Below are 20,555 nucleotides of genomic sequence, written 5' to 3'. Positions count from 1 at the left end.
CACAAGGAAAAAAGTATGACACAGTGTACATTTTTTCCGTGATCATTGTATTGTTCTTAAAATACATAGAATAAAACATGTCATGTTTTAACAGGAACAGAAAAACAACATTCGTTTGATCTGTTTCTCTATCTGGAGAAAGAAGACCTGCAACTTCCCCACATAGTAAAGTCAGTATAAATCATCATATCAACAACAAACCTTTTCTTTGTAGCAAGCCTGATATTTTTTTAATATCAGAGGCAGAGAAAAGAGACATAGACCAGCTATCCAATACATAGGAATTCAAGACAAAACATTTGTATGACTTTTCACAGGAATAATCTCTGAAATTGTGATAAATCAACAGTACATCAGTGAAATAAACTTGCAATTTGAGTTTGACTACACAGCAGTAGTGATTTACAGTCAGCAGCTACAAAGGTCACAATGAGGCACATAATGAACGATATGATGGTGTAATAAATGATTGTAAATAACTAATATATCATAATGCTGAAAGGATCAATAAAGAAAACTTGATTCAAGGGCCTATTTGTTGATCCAGCCAACTGGACAGCAGTGGACAAATCTCACAGATACAGCGTTCAGGTGAGTAAAGCTGTATATTCATGCATCTGCTGGCTTAATACTAAGGAATTATTCCTCGTTCAACAATGAAACCATTATTATTACCATCATCTTACTGAGATTACAATCATTCTGGGATAGCTCGTCTCCTAATAGCATTCTGGAGCTCATCTGTTAAAAAACAAAACCATAGTGAGTTAGGGATTTGGAGTAAAAAAAAAGAAAAAATCATATCAGATGCTCAAAACAAAAATTTGTTCTTACTTATGTCAACACGCTGCTCACGAGTAGAAAAATTCTCATGCAAGCCAGACATACTGTTGCTTCGGGAAGGTGTTTTACTGTAGCCAGGAGGTACCAAAGGTTTTCTTACACCATCTACATTCAAAGCAGAACACATTATAATGGTGCTGCTTTTCTTTGAGATCATTAGCAGCAAAATCCAGAGATCTGTCCAACATAACACTGGGAAAGTGATCACACTGGGATGGTAATTTGTACTAAATGCTTTGTATTTACACCAAGAGACGTCAAACTTGCCCTGACAAAATGTATAAAGCAGTTTATCACTGCAACATCTCCACCCACATGAACTCTGATGACAAGATATCACTATTTCAGGCCAGACAACAAGTTCTCAAAAACAATTCATACTGAACTCACCTGAACTGGTGTTTAGATCTCCAGGCATTGAAATCTGATGCGGCAAATACCGTCCTGCTAAAACGAAAGACCATCATCAGAATGATATCTGGAAGTCTCTCTCTTATGCTCACCAAGGCTGCATTTATTTGATCAAAAACAGTAAAATAAGTAATATAGTAAAATATTATTACAATTAAAAATTTCTAAATGTAATTTATTCCTGTGATGGACTGATTTGGTGCTCAACATCAATGTTGAAAACAGTTGTGCTGCTTAATATTTTTGTGGATACATTTTTTTTTTTTAATTCTTTGATGAACAGCATTTATTTGATTTTTGATTTTTTTTTGGTAACAAAATGCCTATCACTTTTTGATCAACTGAATGCATCTTTGCTGAATAAAAGCACTGACTTCTTTAAAAAAACATCTTACTCACCCTAGACATTTAAACAGTGTATATTGCAGAACAAAAACGCAACTGTTAAAAAAAAGTAAATGCTGGAATGGAAAATTGGAATGGCTATTTGTGTTACCTGAAAGACGTGGTAGGACAGGAGGTTTGTTACATGTGGCCTGATCCACCTCATACTCTCCAGTATCTGGAAAACAAAAACATACTCAACAGGATCAACAACATGCATTAGAAACACTATTTAAAACAGTATATCCAAGTAAATCAACTGCAAAACACTGAAAGAAGCTAAAAAAACTGCAAGGACTCACCTGAGACACTGAGGTATTCATTTTCAGGTACGTTTGGTTCTGGACTGGACCTGACATTCCTTGTGACTAAACATACAAATCAAGAGTTATTTATTTTTCATAACATTTCATGTTTTCTAAAAGTAGAGCTATCAGTTGGACACTCATTAAACCCAATAAAATATGTTTTAACAGTTTGTATGTGTGCTTAAAAATGCTAAAGATGTATTACCTGGTTTGGGGGGTGGCATCGGAGGAGTAGGTGAAGGGACATTTCTGAGACAATGTTCACTTATCTCACCATTTTCTTCATTTGGCTTAATAATTGCTGAGGGAGAAAAAAAATAACAATACGTTGCCAGTTATTTCTCCCAGACTGCTTTCTTTGTGTTGAAATAAAGTGTATGTGTGTATATATGCAATATTATTTGCTGTAAAACTCTAATGCCGGCCCTGCTTTAGTCAATTTCTATAAAGATCAATACAAATAATGCTAGCCTTCATTAAGTCAGAAAAATAGAGAAGGAAAACCACCAGTTTCAATTACAACGGAATGACAAGTATTAGTTCACAATACAGAACAAATTAGTTCTCAACCGATGTGTTTGTTATGCAAAGAGATCCTTTTCATAGTTTCAGCTCCGGCATCAGTCTGTTACTGTGTTTTGAAAACACTTTTTGGATGATTTTGTACATATGCGAAATTTGTACATATACATTTGGTTTATACAAACCAAAAAGAACTTAAAAAGCAAACATGTACAAAATGTAAAGGAATAAATACATATTTCTGTATTTCTTGAGAAATAAAAAGTTTTGTGCAATGTATTTTTGTATGTTCAAACAGCATTCTGACCAAAATGTGTAGTCCAAAAAATATAGTCAATTTTTTTTGTCAGCCAACTGGAAACCCATGGTGAACATGATTTCACCGAGTAGAAACTTGTTGATCCTGGAACAACATTCCAGTCAACTAATTGGATATAAGATACAGGTTTACAGGTTTTTAGGGTTAGTTTTAGGGGTAGGGATAGGGTTAGGACTGTTTATGAACAGGAATGTTGTTCCTGGATCAACAAACGATGATGATCCAGGAACATGACTTGGCAAAATCATGGCGACTAAAAACCTGTCTAATAGTAAAACTGAAAGCAATAGTTCATCTCAGTGTGTCAGCCAATTTCTTTAGTGGCTTCTACAAATTTCTATGATGTGGTGACACATTTAAGTTTGTTTCATGACCTGCTTGTCATTCATCTTTCATGGTGTTGTAAACATTTTCTAGATTGATGATTCATTCCAACAAGTACAAACCCCATTCCAAAAAAGTTGGGACATTGTACAAATTGTGAATAAAAAAGGAATGCAATAATTTACAAATCTCATAAACTTATATTTTATTCACAATAGAATATAGATAACATATCAAATGTTGAAAGTGAGACATTTTGAAATGTCATGCCAAATATTGGCTCATTTTGGATTTCATGAGAGCTACACATTCCAAAAAAGTTGGGACAGGTAGCAATAAGAGGCCGGAAAAGTTAAATGTACATATAAGGAACAGCTGGAGGACCAATTTGCAACTTATTAGGTCAATTGGCAACATGATTGAGTATAAAAAGAGCCTCTCAGAGTGGCAGTGTCTCTCAGAAGTCAAGATGGGCAGAGGATCACCAATTCCCCCAATGCTGCAGCGAAAAATAGTGGGGCAATATCAGAAAGGAGTTTCTCAGAGAAAAATTGCAAAGAGTTTGAAGTTATCATCATCTACAGTGCATAATATCATCCAAAGATTCAAAGAATCTGGAACAATCTCTGTGCGTAAGGGTCAAGGCCGGAAAACCATACTGGATGCCCGTGATCTTCGGGCCCTTAGACGGCACTGCATCACATACAGGAATGCTACTGTAATGGAAATCACAACATGGGCTCAGGAATACTTCCAGAAAACATTGTCGGTGAACACAATCCACCGTGCCATTCGCTGTTGCCGGCTAAAACTCTATAGGTCAAAAAAGAAGCCATATCTAAACATGATCCAGAAGCGCAGGGGTTTTCTCTGGGCCAAGGCTCATTTAAAATGGACTGTGGCAAAGTGGAAAACTGTTCTGTGGTCAGACGAATCAAAATTTGAAGTTATTTTTGGAAAACTGGGACGCCATTTCATCCGGACTAAAGAGGACAAGGACAACCCAAGTTGTTATCAGCGCTCAGTTCAGAAGCCTGCATCTCTGATGGTATGGGGTTGCATGAGTGCGTGTGGCATGGGCAGCTTACACATCTAGAAAGGCACCATCAATGCTGAAAGGTATATCCAAGTTCTAGAACAACATATGCTCCCATCCAGACGTTGTCTCTTTCAGGGAAGACCTTGCATTTTCCAACATGACAATGCCAGACCACATACTGCATCAATTACAACATCATGGCTGCGTAGAAGAAGGATCCGGGTACTGAAATGGCCAGCCTGCAGTCCAGATCTTTCACCCATAGAAAACATTTGGCGCATCATAAAGAGGAAGATGCGACAAAGAAGACCTAAGACAGTTGAGCAACTAGAAGCCTGTATTAGACAAGAATGGGACAACATTCCTATTCCTAAACTTGAGCAACTTGTCTCCTCAGTCCCCAGATGTCTACAGACTGTTATAAAAAGAATAGTGGATGCCACACAGTGGTAAACATGGCCTTGTCCCAACTTTTTTGAGATGTGTTGATGCCATGAAATTTAAAATCAACTAATTTTTTCCTTAAAATGATACATTTTCTCAGTTTAAACATTTGATATGTCATCTATGTTGTATTCTGAATAAAATATTGAAATTTTAAACTTCCACATCATTGCATTCCTTTTTTATTCACAATTTTTACAGTGTCCCAACTTTTTTGGAATCGGGTTTGTATGTCAGACTGGCTGACAAACAAGATTTTCCTTAAATACTTTCCAAAAAACACTACTAAATTAGTCTCTTACTGATATTTTTCTCATAGTGTTGCTCCATCAGAAGAGGCACCAAAACCCCACTGCTCTTCTCCACCACGTAGTTAACGACATCATGCAGGGTGTCACAGGTGATCTGTGTGTTTGTAAACAAGGCATGTGAACACACTCACATTGTCTGATACATCAGTGAACATACAACAGTAAATGATTCAAGTGTGGCAATAAGCTATGTCTGATCCTTGGAGAAACATTTATCACTAAATACACAATAACATATAACCAGTAATACGCGAGAACTTGTGTCAGATGCCATTGAATGCCTTTTTTTTTCTTCAGCTCAAAAATTTTAAATGAAAAAGAAGGAAAAATTCTAGGGTGTGGTTTCAGATAAAAAAACATATCTAACATATCTAAAGCTCTGTGGTAACTGCCAAGAAATGTTTAATGTATAACACATCAGCTGTACTGACCCACTGCGCCCGATTCCCAAAACTGTCCCATAAAACTTTTTCTTATCAAAACTTCCTCTTTGCTTTCAGAGCAATCACAGATTAAGACTGTGTGCCTTTCGCAAGAGCTCGGAGTTCACACAAAATTACAAGTTTATAAATGGTTAAATGAATTCTTAGATGTTCCAAGAGTCTTCCTATTAGTCTCAAGCTTTTATTAGGCATATTGTGAACATAATCTATTATTTAATCACATGCTTTTATTCTAAAGTGATTTGAAAATGAAAGAACAATCTATTACTTACAGGAGTCTCAAGGGCAATAACGAATCCTCCTTCGGGCCTCCGAGACACACAGTAATGTTTGAATACTGGTCTGTTGGACGCAAGAGAAGATTCATTAGGATATTCATTCTTACCTGAAATTCAGTTTTACTAAAGCAGAACTTCCCAGAACATGCCAACTATTGTGTAACATGTTTTATTCAGATCAGATCAAAGTGCACGGTTCAAGGCAATTGAACCAGATTGAGGAGCAATTCAGAAGATAAAGATAATTACAATAAATGAAGATCTCCAGGGCATCCAGCAATCACCGATAATGCATTTGCAAGCTGTCTGCCCAGCAAATAGATTCAACATGGTTCTGTACTGAGCACAGATGAGAGCATTTTACCCGTTAATATCTTGGTGAGTGGTGAGAGCAAAAGACCCATCTTGACGCCGCCGCAGCAGTAGGTTTCCCTGATCAGCGTTCCTTTCCAGTAAGATTTCCGCTTCGATGCGATTGACAGGATAATAACACCTGCACAAAGCATCATTGTATTTTTACATAACAGGCATGATTATTTTATTTCATTGAGTCACTATGTTCACATGCACATTAGAAATTGCGAGAAAAGTCTTTAAAGTCAGCATGAAACCGAAGTTATCATTAAAGTTTATGATGTAAAGTGAATAAAAAAAAATTATGTGCACAGGTCAATAATTTATAACAAATACTGCAATGTTCCATAAAAAATAAGAATTGTCAATTTTTATTTAATGGTGACTTTAAGACACAAAAGCGGTATTCACACGTACTGCGTAAACCCTCCTACATGCTGTGCTACCAGTAAGCTGTTTTCTGTTACTTTAGTACCACAGTCTTTTTCACGCACATATGCATTCTTAAAAACGTGTTTACTTGACCACATAAGCCACGTTTCGAAACCCAGGTGCATTAAACTGCTTACTCTTAAAGGGATAGATCACCCAAAAATGAAAATTCTGTCATCATTTACTCGCCCTCACATTGTTTCAAACCTGTTTCTTTCTTCTGTTGAACACAAAAGAATATATTTTGAAGGATGTTGGTAACCAGACAGTTGACGGTAGCCATTGACTTCCATAGTATTTTTCCCCCCAATATGGAAGTCAATGGCTATCGTCAACTGTTTGATTACCAACATTCTTCAAAATATCTTATTTTGTGCTCATACAGGATTGGAACAACGTGAGGGTGAGTAAGTGATGACAATTTTTTTTATTTTTGGGTGGGGTGAACTATCCCTTTAAGCCAAGGTCACACTAGTCTTTAAACATGCACAATTTCTTTGAACATTGCAACAGAATTGATATGACTTCAAATCCACAGAGTAAAAATATGACGTCATATCACACATATGTGTATGAATGGAAGTCAATGGAACAAAAAGTGCAGTGTGCCAACCTTTTTAATTCCTTAAATGGCATAAAGAAAAAGGAAGATGCTGTTTCAGAATGCATTTTCGATTGCATGCAAATGTGGTTACATACAGAACAATATATTATTAGAAGTGAAGTGTGTAATTTCAGTGCCACAGTTGAAAATAAAGAGTGGTTTCCCACTTGTTTCCCCAAACACTCTTCTCACCTGCCACTGGTCAGCCAAAAAGATAGTGCCACCCCAGACTAACACCATTGGTTGAGCTAATGTTGTTGTGTTGGTCAACCAATGGCGTAAGTTTGGGCAGACTATCTGTTTGTTGACTCTGCTGGGACAGGAGAAAGTACACTAAACATAAAAAAAATTACACACATCACCTTTAATCTTTAACATTACATTGACGCTAGTAAAGTGAGTGGTTTTAACTTACATAGGCATTTCTGGCACAACAATAACATAATTGTCAGAACCCTGAGATGGTGGTGGAACTGAAAGAAGCCGCTGCCTCTTTTTCTCTTTCTCAATTATTTCCTTCATCATGTGAATCTGGCCAGGCAGCAGGTTCAGAAAAGTTGGCACAGATAGCTGAAGGACAGAAACAGTGAGAATTATTTATCTGACTGTGTATGAGTACATTTCATTCAGCTCCCTAGGTCGTGAATCAGTAAATTCACGGCACTGAATTCGGGCACTGGTAAGGACCCTGACTCGCTACACATTGGGACACTGATGGCTCTATTTCCGGTGACATGGCAACGTCCTCGTTGTACAATGTCTCTACAGGCACAGATGTCTTTCTGTGTCTTTCTTACGAAGATGAATACAATCGGTCGCAGGAGATCCACGCTCCAATCCAGAAGGGGGCGCGCGCGGTAATGCAATGCTGTTTGCTAAAAGCGCAGAAGAAGAAGAAGAGACGATCGCTCGGTATGTTTACATGTAATCTCTGAACAAGTGTTTCAACTGCGGAAAGACATCAATAAAACAACTTGAGAATAATATCTCCTGTAGCATTACTTTTAGTGTCGACAGCATGTTAGTTCACTAGAGAAATGAACTCTAGAGGGGAGCATTTTGTATATGCACTATATTAGCCTATTCATTTTATTTACTTAACCTGTTAGTAATGTCTTGGTTATTTAATGTATGTTTAAATAAATTTGTCATGAAAACAAGTTATGACAGTAACTGTATAAAGTATTATATTTATAAATTAATTATAAATGTTAGCTAGATTATGTTCATTACCTGTCTAGCTATGTATGTTTATGCTGAAACATAATAATGTTTTGTTTTTTAAAACAAATTTCGCGTGTAGTGAGTTGGCTCACATGAATATGTTTCTGCTTCAGGAAGCTTCGGAACGTTATGAATCAGCGTGTCGAATCAGCGGTTCGGAGCGCCAAAGTCACGTGATTTCAGCAGTTTGGCGGTTTGACACACGATCTGAATCATGATTTGACACGCTGATTCATAACGCTCCGAAACTTAATGAAGCAGTGTTTTGAAATCGGCCATCACTATAATAAGTTGTTATTTTGTTTTTTTTTTGGCGCACCAAAAATATTCTCGTCGCTTTATAATATTAATATTGAACCACTGTACTCACATGAACTGATTTAAATATATGTTTTTAGTACATTAATGGATCTTGAGAGAGGACATGTCATTGCTGGCTTTGGAGGCCTCACTGAGCCATCGGATTTCAACAAAAATATCTTAATTTGTATTCCGAAGATTAACGAAGGTCTTACGGGTGTGGAACGGCATGAGGGTGAATAATAAATGACATTAGTTTCATTTTTGGGTGAACTAACCCTTTAAAAATGTCTGACTCTCTGATCAGTGCCTTGACTACTGAATTAGGGAGTTGATTGAGACGCACCCTATGACATGTACAAAGGACTGATTTTGGTGGTACATGCTGACAAACAAAAAGTCATATAGAGGTACTGACAGTTCATCACATAGATGATTGCAAGTGAAAAACTCTCTGGTATGGCAAACATTAACCTTGGAGTTCAAGAAAAAAGGGATAAGATGAGCATCAGAAATCACAGCCCAATTATTGGCTTTATAGATGAACAAAACAAAGTTATTACATGAGTTCACTTTAGCAAAGTGGGTTTGTCTGGCAAATAGACCTCCATAAAATTCAAAATATATCAATAGTATTCAAAATCTTAAAACTTTCTGTACCACTGTATACTAAAGATTCGTTTTTTTAAAAAGCACAACCGACCTTGGAAATTGAGAGCAAGAAGCCTTTCCACAGTTCTCTGGCCTCAAGGCTGGGTGCCTGAGAAAACAGAGAAATAGGAGGAAAATGCATGATATTGGATGTGTATTACCAGATTTAAATAACTAAAGGTTAAACAGCTGTAAGGGTACTGCAGTAAAATCAAAGGCAGATTAGTTTTGCAGAGTTGTGCAGTGTGCCAACCCTTTTAATCCCTTAAATAGCATATGCAAAAGGAAGATGCTGTTGCTTAGAATGCATTTTCAATTGCATGTAAATGTAAATGTCATATGCAAAAGGAAAATGTTTAAAAGAAAATGTCCCTACAATCATCTTGATGTCTTCATTTTTCATGTGTAGAGTAAATCCACCAGCATTCAGGTTTCGGTCACGACAGCAGTCATCGGACACTGTGATAAGATCAGTGAGCTCCAGCTTCTCTACATACTGCATTCAGAAGCACAAGCAAACAGTTGATGCATAGATAATCCATTCTCAGGCAAACATATATGCAAACAAACAACCTACAGGACTGCAAGCTTGCATTTAAATGCATTTATGCCAATATACGTATGTTAGAAAATGCACACACATATCGAAATTATTTTCTACTAGTTATATGTTAAAAAGTAAATGTAAAAGGCAGCTTGTAAAAACACTTACAACACTGTCTTTAGTGTTATTGAAGAAAAAGAGTGAATTTCCACATAAACTGGTCCAGAGTTTACGACCCATCTGTGAAAAGAAAAGGAAATATTAACCGAAGATAAATATAGTTTCTGAATAAAAAAAATTACTGAACAACCATAAATATTTCTTATTAATTTTACACCATAACATTTACAGTATTTGTATTGAATCCCAGATTTTCAATGTGGTCTCAAATTGTGTGTACATATGTTTTCGCAAACAGAATATGTTTAGAGTTGTTGACAAAATGTTGACAAATTATTACTTGAGTTTATTCATAAAATACATACTCGGTTTGTAAGAATGAAAGGAATGAAGAAAACTATGACATTCTTTTTTTTTCCGGAAAGAACAGTTCAGAAACAAGACATGACCCAGAGCTGCAAATATATTTGATTTGATTTTAATCAAAAATATGTGTCGTCAAAGCACATGTCATTATGCAAAATATTTAGGTCACTGCTGACCTATAATAAATCATGAACTCATAAGAGACTTTTTTACAAAACGGGATGAGCTCTATCAGCAGGATGTAAGCAAAGACCTAATTTGTAAACAAGAAAATCTACTTTACTTAAAACATTTTTACAATGCAAATCCTTTATCTGTAGTGTTTGATCTGCACGCAAGTATGCCACCAGACCAGTTTTATTTCGGAAAACAGCTCTCATGTTGTAACACACTTGTGACGCTCTTATGATGACAACAGAAAACATCTCCTGCTTTCTTGAGGATCACTGGTCGTATCTTTATATTAGGTGTCTTTACTCTTTACTTACATTAAAATTTGGTGTCTTTACTGATTGCTTACAATAAAATTTAAAGCATTTGATAGAACATGCTGTGTCTGTCCATAAATAATGTTCTGTGAAGCTATTACAAAAAGCACATTTGTTAGGGTCACTGCGGGACTCAAATAAACAGTGAATATGACATTTCTTGTTTATATGAATAAAATAAAAAGTAACATATTATTTGACCTTTTTTACATTTTTATTTTATTCATATAAACAGGAAATATAATTCACTGTTTAATTATTTAAGATGCACATTTTGGTAACGCTTTACAATAAGATTTCATTTGTTAACATTAGTTAACATGAAATTAGTATGAACACTATACAGCATTTATTAATCTTAATGTTAATCTCAACATTTACGAATATATTTTTTTAAAATCAAAGGTTGTATCTGTTAACATTAGTTAATGCACTGTGAAATAACATGAACAATGAACAACTGTATTTATATTAACTAACAATAACAAAGATTAATAAAAGTTGTAAAAAAAAAAAATGTATTGCTTACTGTTAGTTCATGTTAGTTACTGCATTAACTAATGTTAGCAAATTAAACCTTATTGTAAAGTGTTAACCATAATTCTAAGTACAACAAAAAAATACAGATTTAAAGCTTTTATACATACATTATAATAGGCCTACATTTCAAAATAAGTCGTTAAAGACATCAAATATCAAGATTAGTCATGAAAGAATCCAAATAACTGTGCTATTTAGAGAGGGATGATCCTTCAACAGAAATACTGAGATAAAAGCCGATTCAACATTTACAGTAAAACTAGCAATGTGTGACAGTAAAAGATATAGCCTATGGTCATGATAAGAAGATGGTTCACATGGTAAACTCTAACTGAAGCCCAGTAAATTGAACAAGTTCCTTTCCTTTAATAAAAACTGGAGATGTCAAATATATAGGCTATATACATTACACAACGCGTGCGCATATAGATATTACACACTTACCTTGTCTCTGATGGATTTCTTTTCCAGAAAGCCTTCGTGATAACATGATGGCAGCTGAGATCTCACTCGTCTATGGCGATTTGCGTTTGCCATAATCACAGAAGTTACTTTCCCGCCAACTGCAAACTTCTCATAAAACAATTCAAGTGTTTGAAAGAAAACCCTTCACTGTCCACCTGCACGTTTTAAGGCGTTATTTGATGCTCAAATACATATTAAAATTAAGGTGCTAATGCTTTACAAAACGTTAGTGACGAACAGAAACCTTGTGGACTGGAAGTAACAAATGACTTTTTGAAGAGTTATAGGTGCTGTCACCCTTATCCCCCACCCCCTTACCTGTACACAGGTGAGTCAGGTGCACTCGAGGGTTGCCGGAAGGCATGAAAGTCCCGCCCACTGAGAAGAAATGTAAGAATAGCTGCAGACAAAAAACCCCCGCAGGCACGTAAACGAAATCATACGAGGAAATACCCGTGACGAAATAGCACCGATTTCCAAAATCCTACCGGTAAATGGACGATTTTAACTGTTACAGAAACTCAAGGGGTCGTCACAGAGTTCTTCTAAGTTAAACCAGCAATCTGGGCTTATCCCAAGCTTTTCCACAAAACCGGTTCGATTTGAGTCCCTCTAACCTTTTTCAGTGTATTTTATCTATTGGGTCACCAAAATATATTTTTAAAAGCTTTTTGTATTAATTGAAATGTCTCCTTTAATAATGTTTAAAAACATGACATACATGTTTTTTTCAGTTAACACCACCTATTTTGTCATGTCCCTCAATGCCTTCTATGAACGTCTACTTGGGATATGAGTAATAAAATGAGAAAAAAGTCCATTCATTTTGCCATTCCCATAAATATCCATCTGTACTTTTTTGCTGGTAATGTTTTTTTCTGAGTAAATTCATGATTATTCATTAAAATCACATCATTTAGTTCCGTACCTCAGTAACCCCTCAACCCCGTTACACAAATAATACAAAATAAAACCGGTAAATGGACGATTTTAACTGTTACAGAAACTCAAGGGGTCGTCACAGAGTTCTTCTAAGTTAAACCAGCAATCTGGGCTTATCCCAAGCTTTTCCCATATCCTTTATTACATTGAAGAATGAAACATTCATGACATTTCAAATGCTAAGCAAAAAAGTTTTCCTTATAGCTAAAGTTTCCAAAAAGGCATTGTGCAAAAGTAGGTTACGTCACTACATTGTAATGTGTGCATAATATGCATCATTAAGTTGCAAAGAGGTTTCTCTGAAAAACCCGATTCATATCAGTAAGTGGTTATGATTATAATATTTAAAATTAATCTTATACCAGTGTGCAGTGTGTGCTTAGTGTATCAGAGGCAGTTTGAGGTTAGATTTAAGATAACATTTTTTCCCCTCAGGATTCGGTTAATGACATTGTGATTTTGTGTTTGTGTTGGTAATTTTCAAAAAAATTTCAAGTTTATGTGCGTTGGAATAATACGGCGTTCTTTGGCGACATCTAACGGTGAGAACATTTAACGGTGACACTATGTCCCATTCATTACCGTAAATCCTATAATATACGCGCATATTGCCCAAAACAAACCATCTGTCCACTGCTGGGTCCCAGTCGACTGCTCATTTGACCGTAGTCCAAGGCCATTAGAAACTGTATCTAAACTGATATAAACACAAAAATGGTAAACAATCGCAGCCAATTTGTTTGTAATATTTCCGCGAATATGTCTTCCGTTGTAACAGCAATGCAAAACACATCCATCCCCCCGTGCTGGAGGGTCTACAACCACAAACACCACTAATTTATAAAGGGGAGTAAATGACAAGGACGGGTAGGAAGGAGAAAGGGGAGGGGAATTGACATTAAAGCAACACTACACAAGGAAACCACACTGCAGACACACACACGCCTTCATTTTATGTTTTTGAATAACAGCCTGGTGGCGAGTGTCCGCACAGAAGTGTTATATTAACACCGCTAAACTGAAGTGGCGGAAAGAAAGACATCACATCAGTCTGTGGAGCAGTTTCAGGTCAAAGCGTTTTCCGACGATTATCACGAAATGGGTGAGATTAAAAAAATAGTGATTTTTTTAATAAACGGGTGAAATTAATAATTAGTAGGCCGCGGGGTTGCGGAAAGGAGCGAGAACAAAACACGCGAAGGACGAACCGTTTCTCGACAGATTATCAGCGGTTTTGTTTTAATTTCTGGAAAAAAAGCTTATCAGATGGAGATGGCAGCGGACAGTCGCTGATTCCCTGATGTGAGCTTCGATGTGTTGACTATTTTTGTCCCACAATAAAAGCCATATTTTCCCACACGAGAGTTCAGAGTCCCAAGTAAAGACTTTGTTCGAGGGACATTATAATTTTACAATGCACAAGTTTGTGAGATTATGTTTGAAAACTTGATCTAAGGACATTAAACTGTAATTTTGTAAATAAAATATAACAAAATAAATTTTTCATGAGAAATTTCTTTTAATTCCTTGTATAAAATATTAGATTTCTGTTCTCTTTACCAGGGTTTAGATATGATTCCACCCCATTAATATATATATATATATATATAAAAGCTTAATAAAGATGCTTGATGTATTCTTGCCTGTATTAATTCATTTCTTCTGTCTGTTGTTGTCTTCAGGCTCAGAGCCACCTTCGTCTCCTCAGGTTGTCGAAGAAGGAGCGGATGAAGAGGATGAGGAGTTGAGTGGGGCTGAAGATGCTGACCTGAGGGCTTCCTCTGGGAGGGGGTCCCTCCTGACCAGGAGAGGCATCACACTAAGAGTCCTCTTAAAAGATGGCCTTGTGGAGCCTGGAGATGGCGTTCTGTCCATACACTACCTGGTACTGTCCAGAAATTCCACCATTAGGGCTATTACCATTTATATCTGTTATTGTTAAATAAATAGTTCACCAATAAATGAAAACTGTAGCATTTGTTCACCCTTCCAGACCTGTTAAAATTAATCAAAACTGGGGTCGGGAAGGGATTGCTATGGGGTCCATGGAAAAGTGTAAAACAAAAAGAGTTTTTTCCATACGAGTCATTCCACAAAACCGGTTCGATTTGAGTCCCTCTAACCTTTTTCAGTGTATTTTATCTATTGGGTCACCAAAATATATTTTTAAAAGCTTTTTGTATTAATTGAAATGTCTCCTTTAATAATGTTTAAAAACATGACATACATGTTTTTTTCAGTTAACACCACCTATTTTGTCATGTCCCTCAATGCCTTCTATGAAAGTCTACTTGGGATATGAGTAATAAAATGAGAAAAAAGTCCATTCATTTTGCCATTCCCATAAATATCCATCTGTGCTTTTTTGCTGGTAATGTTTTTTTCTGAGTAAATTCATGATTATTCATTAAAATCACATCATTTAGTTCCGTACCTCAGTAACCCCTCAACCCCGTTACACAAACCATTCTCCCCCTATAAAAATAACGAACTGATACTTATGTGACATCATTAATAGGAAGTGACATCATAGAAGTCTTCTGAACAACATTGTGTTACCACCTTCTTTAATAATTATAACTAAATGATGTTGTGAAATTGTGTTTGTCAAGCTTAAGGACTCAACCCTGTTACATCAATTAAAGATAGAAAACTATTACTTGTGAAAATTATCTTTGTTATTTCAACATTATTCATGATTTCTTAATATCATGCATGCCATGCACTCTCCATTTATTTACTAGATTTAAAGCAGTGGCCAATTTGGGCAAAAAATCACAACCCTGTCACACTTAACCCTGTCACACCTACATTTTTATTTTTTTTTTTTGTTAAGTTTATAAAAAAGTAATTTAAAGTTAGTTGAATTCTGTCTGAAATGTTCAGAGCAATCATAAGAATACTGATTTTAGTTCAAATTCTGAAGTTAAGCCTTTGATAAAAAATGATGAGGTTGCTGTCACAAAAAGTGCCCATTTCAGGCTTTAGTATAGCAAAAGTGTGAGATTTTATGTAACTTTTATATTTGCAATTACTGAATTAGTGTGAGGGACATCTGATTAATGGGGAAATGTTGATTTTATAACAATACATTTTATAATAATATTCAGAGAGCTCCCATAGTGTCCATAACTTAAAATAATGAACAACAATAATAGGGATTTGATGCCTGAGATGGGAAAATATGTTTTTCTGGAAGTTAAATATGTCATTAATGTTGTGGGGTGTTCAGAAAATTAAACCATTTTGGTAAAAAATCTAAAAATGTGTAAGTCCAAATCGTACCGGTTTCGTGGAATGACTCATATAATAAAACTGACAGTGACTGTCATGAGGGTGAATAAATAATGACAGAATTTTCATTTTTGGGTGAACTATCTCTTTAATACTTCTCTGGTCAGGTGCAAATACACTCTGTCTGTCTCTCCTTAGGGTAAAAAGTTTGTTGGAGATCTTTTGAATGATGGGAAGATCCGTTGGGTGGAGACCGGCCAGATCTTTAACTCTCCTAGTGCCTGGGCAACACACTGTAAGCGCCTGGTGAACCCGGCCAAGAAATCTGGCTGTGGCTGGGCCTCGGTGCGGTATCGTGGACAGAAACTTGTCCAGTACAAAACCACCTGGCTGCACAAATACCAACCCAGTGCTGACATGGTGAGCAATGGAGGAAAAATAAATTAAGAGCATGTAAACAAGAATTTAAAATGTCAAACAATGACAAACAATTACTGTGCAACCAGCAGTTTGTGTATGATTTGATTTGTTTACCTCAGAGCTTAATAAGTGAAGGAGAGGACGATGAGATGGGCGATGATGATGAAGAGGAAGGGAAAACGGCCATACCAGTAGAGGACAAGAATAAAAAATCCAAACCTGAGCTGCACGGTATGATGTTGTTATCTACATAGACATTACATAGAAAAAAATTCTTCACAATCATCTTAATTCCTAATCAAAACATGGCACCTGGGAGGTGATAACTTGATCTGTTTATAGTTCCTAAATAAGTTATTTCATGTTTCCCCCAGACATTAGCCTGATGCAGAGGAGGGACAGAGAGAGAATTCCAGTTAGGTATTGCACTCTTGGCACCAGAGATGCTACAAGGTAATTATACTATGAAATATATTTGAACCACATATTACGTCCTGAGATATATTTATTACTGTAAAACAGTGTAATTCGGCAATTTTAAGATGACATTTACTACACCTTAATTTACCTGCCTGAGGCCCTCAAGCTTCCAGTTTGTTCAGTTTAGTTTTGAGGCAGAAAAAATTCTAATAATTGCAATATGGGAAGCAGACAGCACTGTTGTGCATTATGGAAATTATGTTCTCTAACAAACACTACTGTTCAAAAGTTTAGGGTCAACAATTTTTTTTTCTTGGAAGAAATTTATTTAGCAAGGATGCTCAGAAATGACAGTAAAGACTTTTACATTGTAAGTAAAATAAAAGACCTACCGACCCCAAACTTTTGAACAGTAGTGTACCTGAATGTTCCTGTGTTTGTCTTTCACAGGGATCCACACACTCTCGTAGAGCTGTCCGCCTTTTCTGCGATCAACCGCTTCCAGCCTTTTAATGTAGCCGTTTCCAGCAATGTTCTGCTGCTGATGGTATGAAGAAATGCTCATGTATTTTTGATTTTACAATCAAGTGCAAAGTCAATACTGATGATATGAAAATTAGTTTCAACAGTTGAAGCCAATATATACCATTTACCCACCTTTATTCATAGGATTTCCACTGTCACCTGACCACAAGTGAGGTGGTGGGGTATTTAGGGGGCCGATGGGACACTAACACACAATGTAAGTGTAAACATTTTTGTAACTACTGTACAAACTAATAGCAAATTGGAAATTAGAAACAGTCCAAATGTATATTTCATGTTCATCAGTGCTTACGGTCTTGCGGGCATTCCCATGCCGTACACGTTTGGCTGATAAAGACGCTGCCCCAGCTGTTGAAGAAGAGGTTAGTCTGCAAAACTATTTTGTTGGCTGTAAAAACATAGCAACGCACCATAGTCTCCAGCAATTAACCTTTTTAACTATGTCGCAGATTTGTCAAAATCTCTTCATGCGTGGGCTGTCATTGGTGGGATGGTATCACAGTCACCCCCGAGGCCCCGCCCTTCCGTCTCTACAGGACATCGATTCGCAGATGGATCACCAGCTCCGCCTACAAGGCAGCAGTAACGGTTTCCAGCCCTGTCTGGGGATTATCTGTGGTGCGTGATGTATTTCACAGACAATCACTGCATAACACAAACCGTCTTATTAAATGATCACTGACAAGTCTTTTCTTTCCTTTGTCTCACCACTAATAGGACCCTATTATCATGGCAACCAAGGTGTGGCCTCCACCATCACGCCATTCTGGGTAGTTCCCCCTCCTGAGGTAAACGTTCTTAAACATTTGCTAATAATTTTTCGCAATCTATTCCAAACTAGTAGTTTAATCGGTTACACTTTATTTTAAGGTGTCCGTGTTACAGTGTAATTATACATTTAAGTACTGAGTAATAACTAAATAAATAAACTAAATAAATGAGTTAACTACATGTACTTACTAAAGGGTTAAGATTATGGTGTGGTTTAGGGTTACTTGCATGTAATCATACACAATCTACAGTAATTATTACTATAGCAACTACATGTAACAACGACACAAAAAATTAAGTGTTATTGCTTACTCTTATTGTTCCTTCCTCTTAGCAACGGCCCAATGATTACGGCATCCCAGTGGCAGTAGAGGTCACATACGTGCAAGACAACTTCCTCACTACAGATGTCCTCAATGAGATGGTATGATAACAACTAGCATGTTATATTTATGCAACAACATCCATCTTGGGAAAACAGTTCAGTGTGTCTCAGAAATAGTCTTTTTGAAGTGAATCACTTACTGGTTGTCTTTTCCTGCAGTTCTAGATAACACCTCACTCTAGATTAGATTAAACCAACATCTAAATTACACCCTGTAGAATTAATTAGTATGATGTAAAGAGTCTTTTGAAAAGCTAAGATCTATTCGTTTCATATTTTTAGATGCTGTTGGTGGAGTTTTATCGGTCTGCTCCTGACCTGGTGCAGTTCAGTCAGATGTGGAGTCCTAATACCTCAATACTCGATAAAATCAAGGTCTGCCATTATTTCTTTTCCTCCTACATATGCAAACAAACAAAACACAATCAATTTCATGATTTATAATTACAACATTAAGATTATTCTGTGTAATTCCAGTGCCACTAGTGTCAGGATTGCAAATACTGAACACTCACTCCGTCTTCCATTACTCAAAACACAGATGCAAACTCACATTATTGGTTGAGCCAATGTTGCTATGTCGGACTGGTCGGGATGCTCAAACAGCTATGCTATTAGAGTTAGTTCACCCAAAAATGAAATTTCTGTCATTTATTACTCACCCTCATGTCGTTCCAAACCCATAAAACCTTCATTCATCTTCAGAACACAAATTAAGATGTTTTTGATGAAATTCGACAGGTTTCTGAACCACACATAGGTCGTTGCACCTTTCAGGGTCCAGAAAGGTAGTAAAGACATCGTTAAAATAGTCCATGTGACTACAGTGGTTCAACCTTAAAGTTATGAAGTGACAAGAATACTTTTTGTGCGCAAAAACAAAACAAAAAGTAATGACTTTGTTCAACAATTTCTTCTCTTCCCTGTCAGTCTCCTATGCTGTTTACTTTGTAAACACAGTACAGCACTTCCGGTTCTACGTCAGAACGCCAGCTCAGTATCGGCGGGCGCTCTTCACGTAAGCACCACGACGCATGTGTGTGATGCTGACGCAGGAGCTGGCTAATAATGTTTACACCATCAACAGACTGACAGGGAAGAGAAGGAATTGAATAAAAATCAAAAATATCTTAAATTATGTTCCGAATATGAATTAAAAAGGTATTACAGGTTTGGAACGACATAAGGGTGAGTAATTAATGACAGAAATTTAATTTTTGGGTAAACTAACCTTTTAAAAGCACCAAAATCAGACTGGTATGATTTCAGTCGGACTAATGTTTTTACTTGACATTTTAAAAATAAATTGCTTTAGACTGACAGAAATCAAAGTTTTGAAGACTTACCGGTGTGCACTTTTAAGAGAAATCAACCTATGAATGTCTTAAAGTTGTCTCTGCATATTATGCTAGAACGGAAGGTAATTTTAACATTAAAAAAAAACTGCGTTTAAAACATTATAATTTACATAATTCAGTTAGTGCCATTAACAATAATCTCACAGCAAAGCATAATTTTATGTCTGACTAGCAATATTTAAAGGAACGCTTGTTTCTCTCATTCTCAGGCTTCTCTAAGTGGCCACGCACCCAAAGACCAGGCGTACGCACAGATCCTGGAGCACGTGTACAACCAACTTCGCAACTCTCAGTGACCAGAGCAGTTTATGTCTGTGCATTTGTGTTAAGCTGTAGAACTGTTGACCTGGGACCTCCCGCCCTGTGCATTACCGTCTGTGCACTGTTATACTGTATATGAAATGCCTTCATGGAGGATATATCATATATGCTTCCGTCCAAACTGTTGCCTTTAGGACTGTTAGGTCTGTATCACTGGCTGTGGTTTATGAGATTCTGCCATATCTGTGCTGTGAAACTTGTCTTCCTGTGTGGTAGGAACGTCTGGTGGGTAGTTAGCAAAGAAAAGACGGGTAATTGAGTTCTTTCTCTCTCTTTTGACTAGTATTTATATGTTTGTGTGGTTAGATTTGTGCCATGTTGACTACGCAATATGGGAACAATGCCTTTTACCTGCTGAATACCTTAAAATATACACTGGAACAAATTAAATGTGCCGATTCCATTTCCTTCTGACTTAACCTTGTACCATCATGTTTTTCTTAC

At 36.5% G+C, this 20,555-nt stretch overlaps 2 protein-coding genes across 5 annotated transcripts; one reads left to right on the top strand and one right to left on the bottom strand.

Moving 5' to 3' along the window:
* Nucleotides 1-26: 26 nt before the first annotated feature.
* stap2b (signal transducing adaptor family member 2b) lies at nt 27-15,430 on the bottom strand. 4 transcript variants are annotated; one of them, XM_051902026.1, is made up of 15 exons: nt 15,091-15,430; nt 11,694-12,642; nt 9,904-9,975; nt 9,568-9,687; nt 9,244-9,300; nt 7,432-7,586; nt 5,991-6,119; nt 5,621-5,690; nt 4,897-4,999; nt 2,152-2,247; nt 1,941-2,006; nt 1,751-1,816; nt 1,234-1,290; nt 835-948; nt 27-741 (listed from the first exon to the last, which is right to left on the bottom strand). In XM_051902026.1, exons 2-15 carry the CDS (start codon nt 11,784-11,786, stop codon nt 698-700), a joined length of 1,242 nt encoding a protein of 413 aa, XP_051757986.1. In that variant the 5' UTR covers nt 11,787-12,642; nt 15,091-15,430; the 3' UTR covers nt 27-697. The 4 variants fall into 4 exon arrangements, 3 of the variants coding, with proteins under 3 accessions (XP_051757986.1, XP_051757985.1, XP_051757987.1); XR_007931159.1 differs by lacking the exon at nt 15,091-15,430 and having other exon boundaries at nt 1,234-1,351; nt 11,694-13,378; XM_051902025.1 differs by lacking the exon at nt 15,091-15,430 and having other exon boundaries at nt 11,694-13,378.
* mpnd (MPN domain containing) lies at nt 13,578-20,501 on the top strand. Its single transcript, XM_051902023.1, has 13 exons — nt 13,578-13,758; nt 14,339-14,541; nt 16,089-16,310; nt 16,430-16,541; nt 16,685-16,763; nt 17,181-17,277; nt 17,400-17,472; nt 17,562-17,638; nt 17,726-17,894; nt 17,994-18,064; nt 18,382-18,471; nt 18,715-18,807; nt 20,000-20,501. The coding sequence occupies exons 1-13, from the start codon at nt 13,755-13,757 to the stop codon at nt 20,084-20,086; spliced, it is 1,377 nt and encodes a 458-aa protein (XP_051757983.1). The 5' UTR covers nt 13,578-13,754; the 3' UTR covers nt 20,087-20,501.
* Nucleotides 20,502-20,555: the final 54 nt, after the last annotated feature.

Source organism: Ctenopharyngodon idella, chromosome 8, assembly GCF_019924925.1.
Source record: "Ctenopharyngodon idella isolate HZGC_01 chromosome 8, HZGC01, whole genome shotgun sequence".
NCBI lineage: Eukaryota > Metazoa > Chordata > Actinopteri > Cypriniformes > Xenocyprididae > Ctenopharyngodon > Ctenopharyngodon idella.
This window is presented reverse-complemented; position numbering and strand designations above follow the sequence as displayed.

Coding starts and splice junctions, on each gene's coding strand:
- stap2b (XM_051902026.1), bottom strand. CDS start 11,786: ATGGCAAACGCAAATCGCCATAGACGAGTGAGATCTCAGCTGCCATCA. Junction 9,688..9,903: donor ATAACACTAAAGACAGTGTT/GTAAGTGTTTTT, acceptor TTCTGAATGCAG/TATGTAGAGAAGCTGGAGCT. Junction 1,291..1,750: donor TGTCCTACCACGTCTTTCAG/GTAACACAAATA, acceptor CTTTCGTTTTAG/CAGGACGGTATTTGCCGCAT.
- mpnd (XM_051902023.1), top strand. Junction 17,473..17,561: donor ATGGGACACTAACACACAAT/GTAAGTGTAAAC, acceptor CATGTTCATCAG/TGCTTACGGTCTTGCGGGCA. Junction 18,472..18,714: donor CAGATGTCCTCAATGAGATG/GTATGATAACAA, acceptor TCATATTTTTAG/ATGCTGTTGGTGGAGTTTTA.